This window comes from Symsagittifera roscoffensis, chromosome 5 (genome assembly GCF_963678635.1).
Source record: "Symsagittifera roscoffensis chromosome 5, txSymRosc1.1, whole genome shotgun sequence".
NCBI classification, from domain to species: domain Eukaryota; kingdom Metazoa; phylum Xenacoelomorpha; order Acoela; family Convolutidae; genus Symsagittifera; species Symsagittifera roscoffensis.
This window is the reverse complement of record NC_087066.1, coordinates 32,678,430-32,700,279: the sequence shown is the minus strand read 5'-3', so window position 1 is coordinate 32,700,279 and position 21,850 is coordinate 32,678,430. Positions and strand designations below refer to the sequence as shown.

The 21,850-nt window shown below is 36.2% G+C and overlaps 1 protein-coding gene across 1 annotated transcript in view; it reads left to right on the top strand.

Moving 5' to 3' along the window:
* Positions 1-2,271: 2,271 nt before the first annotated feature.
* LOC134845518 (ankyrin repeat domain-containing protein 50-like) overlaps positions 2,272-21,850 on the top strand; it is a 36,315-nt gene continuing 16,736 nt past the window's right edge. Inside the window, exons 1-3 of the mRNA XM_063862441.1 lie at positions 2,272-4,019; positions 5,196-5,321; positions 6,757-6,842. Coding sequence (XP_063718511.1) covers positions 2,273-4,019; positions 5,196-5,321; positions 6,757-6,842 — 1,959 coding nt within the window. The 5' untranslated portion in view covers position 2,272. The remainder of the gene's footprint in view (positions 4,020-5,195; positions 5,322-6,756; positions 6,843-21,850) is intronic.

Genomic DNA, 21,850 nt, shown 5'->3' with positions numbered 1-21,850 from the left:
TTGTTTCCTCATTATGCAAAAACCAACCCCCCTATCAAAAGGCACAGCAACCCATTATCTTTGAGATATTTCCTCGTTTTTTCAACGGCTTTGTCTCTTGGGGTTTGCCTTGCGTTTTTTTGCTAATGCCTTTGCCGCGGCTTCTATTTCACATAACGTTTCACCAGATGTTTTTTGATTTTTCAATTGTGAGAGGAAAATGTCGATATCAGCCAAAAATGTGTTTCTTTAATTTTGTCTCTAATGGGATGCTTCGGGCACATTGATAGCACTTCATATACCCAATTAGGCAGTTCAATGTTATCAAGTATCTTAATTGATTGCTCATTCCCCCCCCCCCCCAAGAGGTTTATCTTGTCTCTCGGACAGTTTTTCGAATTTATTTCTATGGTTTTCTGATGTTGTCTGTAAGCTTGCCTCAAATTGACGCCTCACGAAGCGGAAAATGGATGCCCAGCACTGTTCGTCGATTTCTTTTTGCACCAGTGATCTTGCTTTCATTAGCATCTCCTCGTACCTTTTCCTGTCCTCATTTGCCCTAGAAATTTTAGTCCTTAGTAGTTTCAATTGAAAAGTATGCACGGCTTGGTCCGAAAAAACCCCGTTCTCGGGGACCCTAAACTTCAAAATGTCCTGTAATAGATCGTTTTTCAGACATTTTCTCAGAAACTTCAGTCTATGTACAGATACTTCCACTTTTTCAAAGATATTTAAATAGTCTAACACAATTTTCCAAGTTAGTTTTCTTTTTTGAATTTGTCTGAGCCAAAGAGCAGGCAAAAGGACTGTGGTCATTGTTTTGCAGGCCACGAGTAAAGAAACTCACAAGGCACAAAGCAAAACAAATCACACTCTTCTCACCCCTGTCTTTGAAGCGCAGACACGTCCTCTGCCTTCAGCTTCTTCTCACGTCTCGCTTTCGCCTTCCTCCTTGTCTGCGATGGTCTCTGTTGTTTGCCCCTGATATTACCAATCAGCTCTGACAGCCTTTCTTTGTGTGCCTTTACCAATCGAAGAGATTTCAGCTCCAATTCAGCACTCTAGTGCAGCTTCAATTATTCCTTGAGCTGCTCCGGGTCATTTTGCTTGCTCTTGGAGAGTAGCCGTTTTGTAGCTGGAATAATGAGCACTCCTGTCAAGGCTCTCGTATTGCTTTTTCTAGCATGTGTTAAGGGTGTTGATGCTGTGGAGCAGGGAGCTAGCTGCTACAAAATGAAACATTTCGGTAACTCAATAAAAATCGGCCATATTTTACGTATCGATAAAAAAACACTGAAAATTCCCTTTACATTGATGAAAATCATTAAAAATTTTTATGCAACCACTTTTTGAATTATTGTTTTTGAATACAACCACTTTTGAATTATTGGTATTATTTAATAAGTTAGGCAAGAAGATTCTGATATTGTTTTATCAATTTGGCGGCATTTAAGTTTAAATTATTCTTTTAACAAGCAGTACAAAATAACATTCAAGCAATTTTAATCAATTAAGCCATAAATTCACTGCTTGTTGGGACAGCCCAGGAGTAGTTCAACTCATGGAGGGTGCCCCAGATAAGATAATTTTTGAGGAGCATCAAATACATAATTATACAAGGTGACATTTTAGAAGAGAATTTCAAAAATCAGATAATTGTCAAACAGATATGTGTCCTTAAAGTTGTTAAAAAAACGTTCGAACTGGGATTTGGTCATTTTTTCTACATCGGGAGGCAACAATTCGTTGTTTTTAATAAAGTTATAAACTCGAATTGTTCGTCGCGTAGCTGACTTTTCCATCATTTTACTTTTAAAACTAACAGTGGGTAAAAGTTTTGCCGCTGTTCTTCTGGTTGTTCTTAAGTAAGAAGTTTCATTAATGTTTAGAAATTTTACAAGTGAAGTTTTTCTCAGGAGACCGAAAGCTTCCTTGAAAATATGAGCATTGATTAGTGAAAGTTAATATTTTTCTGTTTTCTGCTCTTGGACCATTCTGCTTATTGCTCCGCCTCCGAAATTGCGGTGTATGAGGCAATATTTTTTTGTTACAAGGTGGCGGACGCTATGATGAGATGACCCGACAATTTTCCCCCAATAATGCAGCCTTTCAGCCTAAAAGCTTCTGATGGTGAACAACGTTGGAGCGATTTTTATTCGACAAGCGACCAAAGCGCTTGAATTATTTGTCCAGGAATGATTTAAAAGAAATCTTGCATCAGTTCTCACTCAGTTGTTACGCTTGATTCGCTTATAGCTTAAAGCGTGTAGCTACTGTATTGCTTTAAGATTTTATGGACAGTCCTCTGCGAGGAAAGCCGGTGTACTGCAGAGAGTGGGTTGTGCAGAAGCTTCTGTATATTGCAAGTTCGCGACAACAGCACAATTGGTCAAAAAAGAATGGCGTGATTGTATTGGGTAGCTCTGGATGCGGAAAGACAGCCTTGCTCACGGAATTGTCATGGCCAACCAGCAATCATGCAAAGCAGCACTCAATATCTCGACGCGTTTTGGCTCGACATTTTTGTCATTCTCATTTTTGGCAATCCCTTAGTCTAGCTAGCTTTGTTTCCAACATCTTGAAGCAGCTAAAATGCAGTCCTTTCCTCCCAAATTTCAAAGATGTACTAAAAGATTTTACCAAAGATCGATATTCTTTTTCATCGATTTGTGCAAATCCAGATGAAGTTTTTAGAACAGTAGTTCTCGGTAGTTTAAGTGTCCTTAATGCACAGGGTGTAGTGTATTTCCTACTTGTTGACTCAATAGACGAAGGTTATGAAATACAAAATCTCGCTGGTGATCGAACTGGTGGTCCTAGTAAAACCATTTCGGATCTTCTATTGAATAATCTCGACTTCTTTCCACCTTGGCTTTGCTTACTTTGTTCTGCTCGGAAAAGCAATGGACCGTTCATCCAGAGGTTTCAGGGTTTCCGCAAGATTATTCTTGACGACCAGGAAAAAAGACGGCAGTATGTGCAGAAGGATGTGAGGGGGTACATATGTAATCGCATTGAGTGCGACAACAAGCTCAGAGTTCTTTTTTCGAATCCTGAAACCCGGGATCTAAATTTGGAGCTGTTGGAAAACAAAAGTGACAGATGCATGCTATATCTGGAATGGGTCCTGGATGGCGTCGAAAATGGTATGATTAAATTTTCTGAGATAAAAGAAATACCAGGGACGTTAAGAGGGCTCTATTTGTGGTACTGCCAGCATTCATTTGAGAAGAAAACCTTCTCGTTAGTTAGACCGATCCTGAACGTGCTATTAGCTTCCAGGATTTCCATTACTGAAACTGATCTTGTGGACTATTTGTGGTCCAGAAATCTTCAAGTGCCACAGGACGAATTGATTTGCAGGCTGAAATCGATCGAGTGTTTTCTGAAACGCTTGCCAGATAAGTCGTTCAGAATATTTCACAGTAGCTTCTCAGAGTGGCTGCTGGATGTCAAGTACTGTACTCGGCATTTTTTGTGCGACATCAACCAAGGTCATGCTACTTTGGCACTCAGTGCTACTTGTAATTTGGATAATAGATCTTTCGACGAAGAGTTCTCAAAAGATTTTGCATACGATCTGGCAAAATCAGCGCCATGTCACAAACTCAGTAGCGAATTATGTGCTCTTTGGATGGCATGGAGTGGTGTTAATGTCGAAGAATCCATTACTTCACCCACTCCTCCGAGGTCGAGTAGCAACTGCAGCGTTAATTTATACTCGGTTTTATACGCTGGTGGAGCGTACCGAGACGTAAGCCATGGATCAGATAATAGCGATCACCTGGCTTCCAACACCAGTGTAGATTACTCCGACTCGAGGGAAACTGAGTCTGAACATGCGGTCAGAGTAATGCTCGAAGGTAACCCGGCATCTATTGCGGAACATGATTCAGATGGACTGACTCCTTTAGCAAAGGCAGCTCAAAGAGGTTCGCTGAAGTGTGTGAAAGTGTTGGTCAACGCTGGTGCTGATGTTAATGCAGAGAATGTCAATCGACAGACGGCATTGGGTCTAGCTACTACAGCCGGACACACTAGTGAGTATGCATGTGTATTAGTTTACTCTCTCTTTTTTGGACTCTCGGGCTTCAAAAACGAAAAATTGTAAAATGATTTTGGGCTTTTAATTTGTCTTGAAGTTATCAGCATAATTGATTTTCTTCAACTTGTCAAACAGTACGCATTTGTGCGTAATTTGATTTGAATCGTTCAGTTCTTTTCGATTCTTATCCCGACCATTGAAAAGTGTTTAGTTTGATTTTTGTTCTCCATGCTAAATCAGGTAACACAAATAATTATCAGAATGAGCGGAGTGATACATATAATTAAAGCCCTTTCAGTCGTGATGCGAACGTCCTTAAAAACTTTCAAAAAATTGTCCCAGTGTCAAGATAAACTGGTTTAAAGTTTTTGAATTTTAATTCAATTTCAAGCGAGTTTAACTTTAATTGAGCTTTTGGGCTGAAAATTTAATTTTATTAGAGATGTACCGGATTCCGGAATCCGGCAAATCCGGCAATTTTGGGATGTCAATCCGGATCCGGAATCCGGTAAAAAGTAACCGGATTTTACCGGATTTGATTCGCCTAAAACTTGTTGAATTCTCAGTAAAAAAATAAGTTTGCAACTGTTTTTATTCAAGCTGTTACACAGAAATTTTACTCAATGTATAAATTATTGAAGAAGTAAAAAGTTATCATGAATCAAAACAAGCTGTTCGGAAAATTCTGGTAGAGTAATAGCAGTAAGTAGCAGTAATACTTTATTTCAACAGCTGCACTCAAATTACTGACAAACAATTAAATGAAATCCGGAATCCGGAATCCGGTTCTTTTTTTACCGGATTTAATCCGGATCCGGTAATCCGGTAAGTTTCGATCCGGTCACATCTCTAAATTTTATTAAAAAAATAAACTTAGCGCTTTCTTGGCAGTACAGGTTTCATTTTGCGCTTTCTTGGCTGTACAGGTTTTCTTAAAAAAGGTTGGTGCAACTATTAGAAGTTTTTGTTAGTCATTCATTTTTTGAAAACAAATGTCAATTATGCCTAATTCACTAATTTTATACGCGTTTGAGTAGTTTTTTTTAAGTGATGTCACGCACTGGAAAGGATATTAATTTGATGAAAAAAACTTGTTTGGAGTTTTTTACGAATGTGGTCGGAACATTCTGTGCTACTGACACAGCAACCAGCTATCTTTGTTTCACTTTAGACGTTGTGCAGTTTCTACTGGAGCAAGGTTCTAATCCTAACCACGTTGACTCTGAGAACTGGTCGCCGCTCAGATCAGCTGCCCAGAATGGCCACACAAACATCATCAAACTACTGCTGGACCACGGTGAGTCAAGATTATCAGTCTCAAACAGTATCCATCTCAGAAAATATTGAGCAATTCTTTGATAAGTATTTATTTAACATTTACGCCACTAAACTTAATTCGTTGTTGTGTGTTTCTTATCAAGGAACATTGTTTGCTGCTTCTTTAAGTTGCTTATTTGATTTAGAAAACCTGAACTTAAATCTCATGAATTTTGTGACAAGATTGCTTTATATTTTAGTTACAACTGAATGACGAAATTTTCAATTAGATGCAAAATTAACTTTTAATTTTCTAATTGCTGACTAATAGTTTTGCATGAAAAATGTTCAAAGACTGTGCTCAATTTTAAATAAATCCAGAGTATTAGGGTTCTCGCGGACGTTGAAAGGCATTTTGTGTTTCAATTATAATTATCTTAGATTTTCCGTTACCGTAATCCGAGCTGTTTCAATACTCATTATTTCTCCGTTTTTTTCTTTGCTGAAGATGGGAAGTGGGAGGGCAAGATTACCATTGGGACATCAACTAAATTAAATAGAAGGGATGTTGGATTAAATATGGGCTGGTGACTGATAAGAAGACGCTGAAAATATGCATTGGCAGGTCCAGAAAAGGTCGATGGCCTAAACGCGCAATTGTTCACTCTCTTGGCAGTTGAGTATGAAGACATTTTTCATCAGCCGGAGAAGCTTAGACTGACATGGCACTAAAGTTCAGTTCAGTCGAATTAAATTCACTTGTTAGAAGCCATATATTTAAGTATAGCTGCTCAGTTGTCAGCTGTAAGAGAAAATTGGGGCTCCAAATAGTTTGACTGGGATTGAAGGTAGCACCGTTCAGGTGCTCGCTCATAATTGTACTTAGCCTCAAAGCCAACGGAACTACAGTGAAGGAAAGAACTGTTAGATAACGGTCTAAGGATATGTCTTTGAAGGCAGTAAGCTAGATGTATGCAACTATGGTACATGTAAGATAGTGGCAGGGAACGGCTTTCAGAAAAGATGCGCTCCAACTTTGTTGCTGCTCGTTCTTGTTTTTGGCTAGTGTTCTATTTCGCAGCAATAGTCTTTGTTCATTTGCGCCCCTCAGTTTCAAATGGAAACACGCTCTTCCTATCTTGGTTTACTATGCTCATTTCGCATCTACTGCCTCCAATGGAGTCCGCAGGCGGCGGCTGCCCAGCGGAGAAATGGAACACTAATGGTCCTGATCGAATTCACTGATTGCATGATCAAAATCAAGCCGCAACTCTCCATTCTTCCATTTAGAGCTTTTAATGCGCTACTAGCAAGGTCTCTCTTGAAGCCCGTTAAAGCTCTTTTTTATTAAGGGAAATCGCAAGAGGGTTTGCTGCTCCAGTTGTAGTCAACTAAGATGTTTATAGCGTTTTCTTTGCTTGTGTTCCATGTAGAAGAGCCATGTAATTGGTTCTACGGGTTCACTTATGTTTCAGGTGCTGACGTGAACGAGCGTGACAGTAGCGGCAAGAGTGCCCTCAGACTGGCTGCGTTCTCTGGCTCCAAACAGGCTGTGGAATTGGTTAGTAATAAACGCTTCTAGCAATTAAAAATTGAATACCGACTAAACAAAAATATATTGAGAGTTTTCTGTGGAAACTTAATTTCCGTTTCCAGAAGGATATCTGAGTGGAGGCCGTAGTCGATTGGTCAAGTAGACTATCTAAAAGTGTTTGCCTATGACTCGGCATACAGGATGTTCGATACCCCGCTGTCCACGGTCTTGTGCAAGCTCATTTTCGCGTATTTAAAAGAATTAGAGCGTGATCTTTAGCTACTGGTCAGTTTCGAACGCTTCTAGAAAAAAATTGACACAACCTGTGCAGAGTGCTGTAATATGAACACTGTTTTTTTTTCGGTTTCTATCATCCAGAAATTTGGAACTCGATCTCAATAATACAGACACTTGGCGTTTGATGTGAGCATCTGAATATCTTCCCGTTATACTTGCCATGAGCAAATAGCTTGAAAACATGGTTTTTCTGGTTTTCCCCCATTTTTCTAAATGATTTTTTGCCTGACAAGAGTTTGTCAAATGTGCTTTTAAGAAATAAAAATGTGTGTAAGAGAATAGCTGGATTGTGCGTACTTTTGCCAAAGTTACATTTCTACAGTCAATTTTTACAATAGTAATTCATGCGGTATGTGAACAATGGGGGTTTTTTAAATGTTAATGCACGGAGCGATGTCCATTTCAATTCTATTTGCCTAAAGGAAGAAAAATTATGCTCTCCAATTACAAACGTGCTAATAGCGCAAAACAAGATGAATGACTTTTAATTTTCCATTTGCGAAACCAAGTACATGTAATCGGGATCTAGACTATTTTAGGATGTTCTCACTTGGTCTAGAGATTTAACATGTGCGTTCGCATCATAAATGCTCGGCTTCGAGTCGTCATCGGAACCTGACTTGTCGAATGTATGCAATTTTTTGAAAAAATTTTGTAGCACAATCGATTGCAGGAATATCATTTGCTAACTCTGATTGTCGGACAAAAGTTAACCAATTCTGGTTTTGTATAATTTCTTTCGTTTTTTGCTTGACTTTATTGCATCATTTTGCGCGGTTTGAAGGGCAAAACTATATCATGTTTCAGTTGTACTAGGCGTAAAAAATGCTAAAACTTTCTTTCACTTTTGTTTTCATTTTGTTTTCGGCTTTTTTCAGAAAAAATCAAAAATATGTTCAGTCTTAAATTTATTTTTTCGAGTTTTGACTTAAAATTTCTTTTTACGTTCAGTTTTTTCCTTTGTATAAAGGAAGGCAACCTCCACTATCGAACAGCCAAAAAGTTAAGGCGACGAACCACTTCTAATTTGAAAAATGGGTTTCAGCGAAAAAGAACCTTTACCTATTAATCCAGTTTTCTCAAATTGGCTAAATCATAACAAAGTGTCATTCATAAATTGTTCTATAATTTAAAGAGATTTATGGACATGTCTTGTTACTTGGTAGTTCGAAAAAATTTTCAAAAAAACACTGAGTATTTTCTGTTTACCTGCGTTTATTGACTCTTCAACTATTTGTTGGCTATCTCTAATTGATTTATTCTTCTGGAAAAAGTGTCTTATATAAAAAAAACTTGAAATTGAAATAATCTGAACATGAACCTTTTTGAAATTGGAAAGTTAATTTTTTGTAAAAGTGTCTCACAAAAATTTTTGTTGTTGTTTTTATGATCCTTTATCGTTTTTTTTTTCAGGATCAGATTTAAATTTGATTGCACCACTTTTTCTAATTAAGCTATATAAGTTGTGATTACTCAAATGAGCTTGCGAGTATTGTTATAATACGAGTCGACTTTTTTAAATCAACTCACATAAAATAGTTCTCATTTTGCTAGTACGTTTTGCTGCATAATAATAGAGTTGGCAGTTTTTTGCATGTGTATTTCTGCCTTAATGGTGGCTAGTGTTTTAATATACTCAAAAGCCTATGATGCAGATACGAGGATGTGGGAGTCCTAATATGTAGTTTGCGGGCTTGATTTCGGCTCATTACAAAAGTTTTATTCTTCCAGACTTATTTTTGGATTTGCTTGTTTCGTGTTTTAGAACCATTTTTCGACGTTTTTTCTGTGTTTGCGAAGCGCTTGAATTTTGATACCTGATTACGAAATGGGAGGAAAACTCTGCTCCGAAAACCGATTGCCCTATTTTGCCTGTCTATTATTATGGCAAATATTAATTATGAAATGTTGCAAAATATAAAAAATCGTTTTATTTTTAGTATGCTTGATTGGGTTATTTATTTTGCAAGAGAGCAAGTGACTTGTCATCGCGAACTAGTGTTTTTCCATAAACAACCTTTCTTAGAAATTTAGTAAATATGTCCAGTTACTGCAGTTGCTTTCACGTGTGCAGGCTGAAGCTCAATTTCTTGAAAGTTTAAATTGATGGCTTTTGCTATAATCACGATCTAGCATTGTATATTTTATAGCATCTGTTCTCTGCTTTATTTTTGGTTAGCGTTTGTGAATAGATACAGCGTCCGTGTCTGAGTGGTTACTTCGTGAAACTCATAATCTGTAGGTAACAGGATTACATCCAACGCGTAGCCGAACGTTTACTAATTTGAGGCTCATTTATTGCTTCACTTTATAGAACTGCTTTTTTTTGTGTTCTCGCCAGTGTTTGCGAAGCGCAGCTTCACCTCTGGGTTGAAAGTTGTTTGTAAATTTACCACCACTGATTTTGAGTAATTTTATATAGAATAGTAAGGAACATAGTGAGTATTCGTATGTAGGTCTTGGTGAATTTTTGTGTTTTTTTTTTGCCAGGAGAAAGTCTTAAAACTTTTTCTTGCTCAGTTCTGATTTTTCGCGGTTTGACTTTTTATTTTTGCTAAAATAAAGGCAAGCTCTATTAACGAACAGCAGTATAAAGGTCACGAAAAACATTGGGCTTTTTTTATATATGCTTAGTGCATAAATATTGTGTAGTTTCAACGGCGATTTCTTTGATGCGTTTTTTGCGTGTTTCAGAAAGGATGGGTCGTAAAAAAAAAATGTGTTGGAATGTTCTTATGGCTACTATTTTATCTTCAACATAAGGGGGCCCGAACCAATTTTTGTCGCCTTAGTGGCCGCTCGGTTATTGATTCTCAATGCTTGTTGAGGCTGTTTATGATCTTCATTCGAGACGAAGGTGTGAAATTTTTGTAGATGTAATTTATTTTCTTGTAATTTTTTTCAGCCTAGTTGAAAAAAACAGTCCCATTTTCTATTCAATTATTCTATGCGGATCTACATTACACTCTCCCCCACCCCATGGTATCTACTAAAGAATCTCCACCCCTATAAATAAATACAGTAAACTAGCACTGTTTTGACTGTATTGAGAATTCGAATTTGCTGCATTCTGATTGGTCGAAAATTTGGATAACTTAATCTACTAACAATCTCCCCCTTTCTTGAAGGGGGAGATTGTTCAGTTGATAATTTTATGCTTGTAAGGAAATGTTTTAATTGTATCGTAAGTTTTGCGAAGCTACGCTTCGTCTGTCATTTTTCTGACCTTTTCTTTCGGCCACTTCGCGAAGTGGGAAGGGGAGCTTTTTTCTCCTGAAATTGACTACCGCAAAGGAAGCTCGTACATTCCGCTGATAGGCAAACCGTTCATTTTTGAAGTTGACCGTCAAATGTCAATTTCATTTACATGCAGTTTATTTAAATTGAGTGAATGTCAGTGCACCTGTCACTTATTTCAAGTGCATATTCATCTACAAAGAATTAGAATTTTTTGTGAATCATTTGGATCGGAACGTCCCAAATTATTTCCAAATGCGATAAAAGAATTGTTTTTATTGTGACAACAAGTGAATTCAGTAGTACTGCCACAAAATTAATAATTCATATTAGCTCAGCCATCTTGTTGCTTTATTTATTCAAGTGTATCTTTGGCTCGATTTTATTGTCAGGAAGTACGTTTAGGACGGATTTAAGAGTGTTATTCCGCTGTTATAAACGTCATGCGCCGTGCGTAGTGAGAGAGAGAGTACACAGGTTGAAAGGGGAGGGGATTAGAATGGGGGAATTGATCAGTGATTTGTAGATAATGCAATCTGGCATTTCCCACTTTGTTTATCCCGCGTTCCTTACCTAGATAATGTACCGTTGTATCACTACCACCACCACGCAACTGCACTTAGTGATAATCCTATTTTAAGTTACCACTGAAGTTGTTTACCATTGAAACATGCTGCGAGTATATTCCAAACTAATGCTAAATTAGCAGAAATTTGCCGAGTTTGGAGCATTTTGTTTAGCGTGCCTTTTGGTTAAATAAGAACACGGGAATGTTTTCGAACCCGAAAATAGTTCTACATCTAATTCGGCTTTGAACATTCAATGAGCCCTCTGAACATAAACTGAGCAAATTGAAGGTTGAAAATTTGGGGGTTTATTTGTTGAATATCCTCAGTCATAGCACTAAAAATTATTACGACCTACAATAAGTAGTACCTGCTATCATGGTAATAGCGATAGTGGAAGAACAACTCTCTTCTATGCGTCACTCGATGTTGTCCAGTCCAGGTCGTAAAATAAAAAATGGCATTGTTATTTCAGGGGCCAGACTTAATTATCCTTTGATGATAAGTGACTTTGAAGAAACCGTCAATTGATCGGGTATCATATCATTCTGTAGTTGATAGTTATTATTTCGTTTCTACAATCCGGTGTTTTTTTTAAACAAATGGCACGGTTATGTTTAAAAATCAGTGCTGCTTTTCCGAGTCTTTGTTAGCCGCTACTCAATAAATTGGGGACTAAAAGTGGTATTGCAGGCTTTTGGACAAAATCTTTTAAACAAAGATATGGCAGCCCATGTTAATTTTTTTTTGTTTGGTAAATGTTTGACTTTGAGAAGATGCGTGAATTATTCTAGCAGCGCAAATGATATCTCTTATGTTTTCCTCATTGTAGAGTTTTAATTAAATTTATTGCAGATATGGTTAAGTAGTTAGTACATGCTATCATGGTACTAATGAACATGTCTTAGAATAGAATAAATCATGAAAGTTACCGAAATTTACTGTCTAAAATAGCTAAATTTTGAATTGATTTTGCGTAGAAGAATACATGCAAATCCAGTAATAATTAAACCACACGATAACTGAACGGAAGATTCCAAGCAGCAGTGACATAGTTATCATCTTAAGTGCCAAACGAAATTACAAGACTCTTTCTATTTTGAGTGGTCATCTTTTTGGATTCGTAAAATAAAATAACTCGTATAAACAACCGTCTATCTATCTATAAAAGGTTTAAATGCGGGCTAGACCAGCCGGCCACGTTGAAGCTCTTTCAACCTAAGATTTTTTGCATGTGGAAGCAATGGTCTATCTCTCCATGTTTAAAAGTCCTTTTGCAGGAAAAAGTCTATAATTTGTTCACGCTCAGTTTTTTCCTCTTAAGTTCACGTCATTTCGTTTGTTGAAAGGAAGGCAAACTCCTCTATCGAACTGAGTCAAAGTGAAAAGGCTACAAAAATGTGATCAACTTCTAGTTTCGAAAACGGATTTTAATTTTCAAGTTTCCCGGCGCAAATAAAATAAGCAATTGATCCAGTGCTCTCAAACTGGGTTCATTTTGAAATGAAAGTGACAGTCCTATATATATTTTTTTAACAAATTCTAATAAAAGAGTTGTCAGGCCATTTTTTTTTTCAATTAACTTGCGTTCATTGACTCTTTTCCAACTCTCTATGTCTTACATCGGGTTAGCTTTAATAATAAAAACGTGAAAATCACAAAAAACACGTCAATCGTGGAATTCAAGTGTTTTAAATTGATAAACGTTTTCTTTCAAAATGAAACCTTATTAAAAGTAGTCTCCTTGATTTCGATATCATTGATATTTTTCTAAGTGTCTGGTAGTTTGTTTGTACCTTCGTAATTTAAACCTCGTGTTCGGCGTTTTAGTTTTGTTTTTTATGTTTGCAAAATACAGCACTCTTGTTTATCATTTTTTCTTTTTTCAGCAAACCATTTTCGTATCATACAACCTCTTGGTTAATGAAACATGTCTTGAAATGATTACGTTCACAAATAATCAATAATTTGAATGAAACTGCACGTGGCGCCAATTATCTCATTATTTATTAAATAGCTTAAGAAAAACATTGGTAGAAGTAGTTTTTGAAACTTCCGAGCGATCTTTCAATTGACACTGATTCGTGTTTCTATAAAAGGTATGTTTTTTTGAATTTTTTTGCAGGATGTGACGTCTGATTTTTTAGTCAGTGAGTTCTTATTATAGTGTAGCGTTTTGCTGCTGATTCTTGCCGTTTTAGTTGTTCGATCGACTCTGTAGTTTTACTTGTAGAGTTCTCTTGGTTCTATGCAGCTTAATTGTTCCGTAGACCAAAAAAATTCCCGAGCTTTGTTTTTATTTAAGCAGTCGAAAGATTTCAGAAGACGCATTATCCTTGTCATTATTTCAGCTGGAAGTATTTTGCTTTTTGTTTGTAAATGACTTGCTCTCAAATTTTTAAACGTAAGATACAGATTTTGATTCCTTATTTTTTCTGTTCAATTGTGAATTTTTTTAAATGTTGTAAAAAAATGGCGCTAAATGTAATGGATAAGACTATAGTTTTAAGTAAACTAATCGAAACATTCAAGGGCACTACGTACTTGACAACATTTAGTGAAAGGATTTCTTGACATTTTCCATAGAATTTTGTTATTGTGTATTGAAAAATTCAAATCTGTTTCCAAGAAAATGCGTATATATCTACATGTTTTTGTAACTTTACTTGCGTCATCATTATGAGAAAACTGAGTCTACTATTTTCAGAGTTAAATAAAAGAAATTATTGTTTTGGCTGACTTCAAACTGAGAAGTTTCTGTTTTATGCAAGCATCGACGTCATCTATCTATCTTTCCTGCAATAGCTTTCGAAGATTTTCGATTCGCTATCAGACTGCTGTAATCTGCAAATTGAATAGCTCGATTTTGATTATTTAAAACCAAATGAAAATCATTGAGGATTAAAACTATTGGTCCAAGAACTGTGCCTCGGGGTACACCCTGATACAAGATTTCCAGTTTACGATTTGAGAAAGTTGTCTGTTTCTGGACCAAGATATGGGCGGCTGCAAGATGCGTTTGAAATGACATATTTCCATATGTTTTCAGATAAGATACTCTTTGATATGTCCTATTGTTTTGAAAATTTCAGATTGTTACGAGCTACAATATAAGACTGATTTAGTCTTAAGAGCTCCTCTTTGCCGCTTGTGGCGAAATGCAGCTTCGCCTGTGTTTTAAATGAAAAATTAGCCTTGTCTTAACCATTTCTGAAAATTCAGAGAGGTTTGAAGATAGTTTTTTTCCTGAAAAACTCTAAACAAAAATTTCGTATAAGATCAGTAATATCTACTGCTTTCACATACATTAACAAGTCTCAACAATCCGTTGGTTATGTTTCTAATCAGAACTTCTATCGAAAAATAGCAGCTGAAGCATTGGTGCTTTATTCTTTCCTTCAACAACGACAAGACTGTTCGTATCAGGGCGACGCCCTGAATGTTCTGAGTGCCGTTTAAGGTCTATGGAACAATAGTAGCATGAAAAAACTGAAACTAATGAAAATAAAATGATTTTTTTAATTTGAGGTTTTTTTGTGAAAGTCATAACCCCACACGCCTTATAAAATAAAAAGTGATAAATTGCGGTCTTATTAACAAATCAATTATGGCAAATAAGCTTCCTTCAACCAATTTGGAACGATTTCTAAGACGAATTAAATATCCGCTTTCGCGTTAATAGCGCGAAATACGTCGTGCTTTAATTGTCCCAAATTGACAATCTTTAACCCCCCACAACTTTACGAAAAATAATTACAGGTGAAATATCTTTTCAAATTTGAGCTCATGACAACAATACCTTTCGAATGATATAGAAATTTCTGTCAAAAATGGCTAGTTAAAAAGTCGCAGTTTGTCTGAAGAAAAAACGCGAGCCCAAATATTTCGTCACTGTCTTCAAAAGTCGGAGCAATTAAAGTGTGCAGAGCACTGAAGCTTGAACAGTAAAACCGTCAATATATTTAGATTCGTAGATCGGTGATTCGACCAATCTTGAAGTATTTTATAGGTTTGAGATGTACCTCCAGGTTGTATGCCCAGTTTAGCGTTAAATGGTGCAGCTAGTCAAGTTTAACAGGCCTCACACAGGCTTAGGGTAGCGTTTAGTTTTGATTTATGAACTTGATATTGTTGCGGTTTGCGGGATTAGCTTGCTTGGCAGGACCTAGCTGCAGTTAAAAGCCTGATTTTGTACCCGGAGTCTGTGTTAAATCTGTCTCCAGGAATACCAGACGTGTCATATAAAAGCGGTTTACTCGCAAAAGGTGTTCTACTCTTTGAATGCTGGTAGACCACTTCCCAAAATATTATTCCACTGTTTCAGCTAGCGTTTTAAACCAATTCAACCATTACAGCATAATTGATCCGTGAAACTCCATAAATTGGGAAAAATAATTACATGTAAAGTACGCGATAAAGTATCTAGGCCACTAATATGACGTGTTTCCATTGCTATTTCTGCTTTCCGTAGTATTAACTATGCATTTTCACAGCACTTTTTAAACAGGTTGACATTAAACCGAAACTAATTTCCTCTTTTCTATTTTTCTATGCTGCTTTGAGCCGTGTCCTTGTTTGCTACTGTTGGTGAATGTTCTAAATATACAAACAAACCGTCTGCTTCTAAGCGTGTCATTTATTTGGTGTGGCCTTTATTGCGGTTTGGCTGCTTTTTGACTCCAAAATTAGTCTGCTGGCTCCAGAATAGAAATGTAAATTGTGAATTTCGCCACTGTAGATATTGCCGATTTGTATGTTTTTGAACGTCGTCGTGAGAAAACAATTGAAGGAATGTGGATTTCATTAAACCACTACATGGTCCTTTTTGCTTGACACTTTCATCTTATTGATCAAACAGTTTTTCATGCCGAACAGTTTCAAAATATGTGGCACATTCATGTGCAATTAAATCATTTGGCGCATATAGACGGGCATTCATACTAGGAAAGGTCGTCAGCACATGCCTTTTGCTAAGGGTTGCAAAAATTGAGATAATTTTCAATTTTTGGCATCATAATTGCTATTGGGCGTCATAGTAGACTTCAGTACCGTTGTCATGCTTATTTATACACTTGCGAAAGCAAGGGTCTTGTAATCGGTAACTAGACTTTTTCCTGTAACCAACTTTTCTTACAAATCTTTCTTGCTTTTTTCAAATTGATTTATGTGGATGTGGATTTCATTAAACCGCTACATGGTCCTATTTTGCTTAACTTTTTCATCTTATTGATCAAACAGTTTTTCATGTCGAACAGTTGCAAAATCTGTAGCGTATTCATGTGGAATTAAATCATTTGGCACATATGGAGGAGCATTCATACTAGGAAAGTTCGTCAGCACATGCCTTTTGCTAGGGTTGCAAAAATTTTGATAATTTTCAATTTTTGGCATCATAATTTCTATTGGGCGTCATAGTAGACTTCAGTACCGTTGTCATGCTTATTTATACACTTGCGAAAGCAAGGTTCTTGTAATCGGTAACTAGACTTTTTCCTGTAACCAACTTTTCTTACAAATCTTTTATCCAAACAGTTGCAAAATCTGTGGCACCCTTGTGATAAGCAAGGATATTACAATCGGGTACTAGAATTTTTTTCCGTAAACAACTTTGTCCACGAAATTTTCACTTCTTCTAGCGGATTCTCACTTCTACATGATCTTTCAAAATTAAATAAAACTACTATCACTTAAATAGAAATTAGCTCAAGTCCGTTTAAGTTCTAATTATCTTTGCAAAAAGTCTTCTTAATGTTTTATAGGGTTCGTGGTTTTTGTCCTAGTTTCTTTCGGTTCATTTTCCGTTTTTTAAACGTCATTTTTTTTACCTGATAGGGTTTTTATTGGTTTACTTTTTAAAGCATGGCTTTTGTTCCAATGTAAACAGTTTTTACTAATTGAGTTTCACAAGTTTTTAAATTTACCATGTCTGGTTTTGAGTTTTTTTTTCGTTTTGTTAAATACTCAAACAGCTTCAGTTTGTGTTATATCGAATTAGTCAGTTTATTTTTCGTTATTTCGATGGCAAAATATATCCGTTTGGGATTATGTGTTTCAATTGTATGGGTCGTAAACACTTAAAGAAATTTTTTATGATAACAGTTTTGTCTTAGGCTCAACAGGTTTCGACCCAAAGTTGCTCCCCTTTGTTGCCGTCCGGTAAATGCTTTCTGCTTTTTTAAGGACTGTTAATGAGCTTCATCTGATACAAATCTGAATTTTTTGTCGCGGTATTTTTTCAACTTTTGTCTTGTTAGTTTTTCGAGTAATTTTTTGTAACAAGTTTTCATTCACTTTTTCGTACCGTAATGTGTGATTTGCATCGCAAGTGTTGCTAAGCTCCGCTTCTTTACTGTGTTGAGTTTTAAGAACGTCCAGTTTCGTTTCCAGTCATCCTAAAGGTAACGCCGTCGCCTTTGCACCATAGGGTCTGGGGTTCCAGTTCCGGCCGGATCTTTTTTTTTCTGTATGTCGGACGTTATGCTATGGTTTAATTGGCTTAGTTTCCTTATCACGGATTTTGCTTAGTTTTGTATCATCATCATAACAGTAACAACTCGACAAGGAGATTAGGTCAAGCATACCATCGATAAAATTTAAGAATAAAAACGGCCCCAAAACGCTTTCTTGGGTTACACTACTAGTTACTGGCAAAAAACTGATAGCGATTAACTAAAAAAGATGATAATTAGTCAATTAAATCATTGTCAAATCCAAAACTTACGAATTTCCCAAAAATAGAATCGTATACCGAGTGTGTTTTATTTCGTCAAGAAAAACTAATAGCTGCGTGACGGTCGAGAGCCTTCTGCAAGCCATGCTGACGCGTTGTTTCTGTGCTTGATCGTCGAATGAGTAAAGTTAAACAAATGTTTTCAAGAACGAGAAATTATCTTAGCATCAAGAAATTGGGACGATAGTTTTAAATTAACGCTCCTGATTCATTGAGAGTGAGAGTTACGTATGCGCTTTTCTAAAAGTTTGCCAATTTTTCGTGATAATATATTAATTACAGAGCACACAAAAACCGAAATTTCATGTCGGACACCTCGAAGACCAATTGGAGAATGAATCACTGTGGAACTCAGTGGTAACCTGTATAAAAGTTCGTTGTTGTCAGCGAAAGTAAAACACATCATTTAATATGTCAGTGATATTGTGTCAAATTAGGAGAGCGACTGCAGGTACTTTTGATGAAGACCGAACTAAAACTTTATTGAATAGCTGGGTTTTCTCGCCTGTTACAGTTTTGATTCATTTTAAAAACATCACTGAAAGAAGAGACTTGTTAGCTTTGAAAGACTTGAATAGGGACTAAGATGATTAGCTATGAAATTGCGGGAACGGGAAAAAAACTGTCGTATCAAGGTCAACAAGACGCGTCATTTCAACTTCTAGTCTATCGATGGGATTTAAGTTTGTGGCGCGACGTCTAGCACTATAAAGCATATCTATTAAATATTTAAATGGGGGCTTCACTAGCTCGCCATGCTTAAGCTTTTTCAACGTATTATTTTTGCATGTTAAACGAAAGAATTTTTGCATGTTTAAGCCATATCGTATGTTGCAATGGTTAAGCTTTTTTTCGTTTTTCTCGTTTGAGTTCAGTGTTTATCTTACCAAGCTAGAATTTAGCAACCCATTAGTGGGATGCTGTCAGGGTACTCGCAGGGGTTGCAAATCTTGCCTGCAAAGCTCACTTCTCATATCTATGTAGTTATCGAGATATGATGGTTTTTTTTATGATTTTTTCAAAAATTTTCAAAAAACCTAGTTTAGATTTCCAAAAGTTCAAAAACTTAGAAGATCTCAATCCTGTAGTTGGAACCTGTGGGGTAATCTCAGGGGTTGCGAATCATGCCTCTGAGTATGACTGCTCAAATCCTCGTAATTTTCGAGATTTGATGTTTTTTAAGGTTTTTAAAAATTTTTCGAAGAACTTAGATATAAAAATTTTCAACAAAATTGAAGTTCCAATCTTTATAGTGAGGCTCTGTCAGGGTACTCCCAGGAGTTGCAGTTTTTGCCTCCAAATATGACTGCTCAAATCCTTGTAGTTTTCTAGGTATGACGTTTTTTGTGAATTTTTCAAAAATATTTTTAGAAAACTTAGTTTTTTTTCTTTCAAAATTTGAATTTCCTAACTCTGTAGTGGGAGAAGTTAGAGTGTTCTCAGGTTCTCAGGGGTAGCGAATGTCTTGTTAGTTTTCCTGATTTGACGTTTTTTGTGATCTTTTCAAAAGTTTTTTTAGAAAGTTTAAATTACAACTCTTTCTCAAAGTTTGAAATTCCCAACGCTGTAGTTGGATTCTGTAAGAGTACTCAATTACTTTCAGTTTTGTAGATTAGTCGTTTCTTATGTCGTTTTGAATGTTTTCAAAGAACATATATATATATATATAACTTCTCAAAATTTTGTGGTTTTTCAAAGTTTGAATACAAAAAAAAACAAAAAAACTTCAATATGAAGTTTTTGCAAATTTTGAAATTACCAACCCTGTAAATGGGTGCTGTCAGAGTACACTCAAAGGATGCAGATCTTATTTCCAATACATACGGTTTTTTATAGTTGTTCAAAATTCGATGCACCGGAGGTGCGTTACACGCTTCAATGATAAACAGTTAACGAGGCATAGTATAACGGATAAGTGAATCTTTTCCTTCGTTTTCTGCTGATTTAGAAACTGAGTGCAGTCAAGGAGCGTTAATACCATAAGTAAGATAAATAGGATAAATCAAAATTGTTGTCATAACTAAGTAGCGAAAAAACTTCGGTTAATTTGTAGCGACTGAGCAAACATCTGCCTATTGCATGAATTGCTGCTAAAGTAAGTTTTCTCTGCGTTCTGTGTTGTAGAGCGGAGGTTTCAATAAAGAAGCACAATATAATGGTCTGGAATTTCTTCATTCAAAACATTATAATCCCAGTTATCCGCATTGGTACCAAAGGATAGATCTAAAATGTTTCCTTGTTTATGAGTCGCCTTTCGAATGATTTGAGTGTAATGAGATTCTCACAGTCGAGCTTCTGTCTAAAATTGTTTCTTGTCAGAGTGACGACTGATAGCAGTATCCCAGCAAATTGACGGCATGTTGAAAAGTAAATCAGAATATGATGTACTTTTCTGAGTTAGAAAATTACGAACCGAAATCTCAAATTGGGAGAAGTGCGTGTAAATTGATGAGCCATGGGGAACAAAATAAAAATAGCTGTACAGTAGACTTTCGGTTTGAAATTCAACAGAACACTTATAAATGATTTATAGGAAAAACTTCAACTATTTCGCAGTTGATTGAAGATTAATACTGAAAGGCAATTAAAATGCCTCCGTGATCACCAGAAGCACGAGCGATGGAGCAAACATAAGTGTAAGAATGGCTCAGAAAAAAGGATGAGGTACTAATGAGGATTCAAGCCATGTTTCAGTTAAACAAATAATTGTACATTTTTGTAGGCCAAAAGCATCTAGAATCTTCAATCTTTTTTCAATTGAAACAAAGTTTCGCATTTTTAACAGATAGAAAGAAATTACTGGGTTGGTTAGATGAAAATATGATTCAAATATTTCTCTTTTATGTCAAGAAGTCATCTCAATAACTTTGTCTCTCTTGATTAAGTAATTCTTTCCTGGGTCTTCAGTTTTCCTTTTTTCGCTTTGAGTTCGTATTAGAAAATTGATCGGCTTGTTCGGTTGATGTGAGCTCAGGTTTTATGTACATTTCTCCATATTCTGCAGAATAACGCAGGTTTTGAGCTTTTGATAGCAAATCTTGTTATACCGAAAGCGACTGCTTGTTTTATACCACTGCTGTGGAACTATTTTCTTGTCAACATTTTTCTTTTTTTTTCGTTTGTTGTTTTAGTTTGTGTTGTATCGCAAGTGATGCAAAGTTCTGCTTCGCCTCTGTGTTTAAAAATTCTAGCTATTAGTTTATCAGTTTCAACGAAGCTAATATTTTTGCCGTCTAAAAATTGTTAAGTTAGAGCTGGATCAATTATACAAGCATTATGCACAGCTTGTTCATTTCAGTTTTGGAATTATAATTAGGAAAGATCTCCGCACAAATTTCATTTATTTTCCACTATTAATATCCAATTTGAAAACTATCAACTTCTTCTTTGATAAAAACATTTTTAAAAACGGAAATTTTTAGATAATTGGCCACTAAAAATAAAATAAGATAATAATAAAAAGTAGTTGAATTTAATTCACTTAAGGTTGTAGTCGAACACATTGATGTTTCTTCAAATCCGTTTTTACTTGTAGGGGTTTGGTTTTGAAAGCCCATTTTTCTAATTAAATTGTCCCAGCAAAACTCAAATTGAGGGCGTTCAACTGTGCCGAAGTACAAGTTTCGGAACTAAAAATGTGTTCAATAGTGCCGAAAATTGTTGATAGTTAAAACTTTCTAACCTTGTTTGTAATTTGTTAGCTTTTTTGTGTGAAATTGCTGAGGAGATCATTGTTTATTCTAAAAATTCAGGACGCAGCGCTTGGGACGTTTCTGTTTGTTTATCAAGCGGCATCAATTAAAAAGCACGTCATATCAACTTCACTCAATTTGTGTGTAGTTTCTTGTCAGTGTGTTTTGTGGATGAGTAAAACCAGAATTCAAAATAGTTTTCGTCACTGTTGTTGAACAACCTTTCAGTTTACGGCACTGTTGTACTTCGGCACTGTTTTACTGCCCCCTCAAATCACGCTTTTCAATTAGATGAGTAAACGCACCAACAAATGTAGAAGCTATCTACTGATTCAGATTTTTACCCTTGCGATAAGTAAGGGTGTTGCAACCGGGTACTAGACTTTTTCCCCTAAACAACTTTGTCCACAGGACTCATCTGGACTCATCTCTACATTGTTTCATAATTTAGTCAAAATGTTTAGCGTTCCTGGCCACTTGGCATGGAGGTAACGAATATGCATGGGTCGGCAA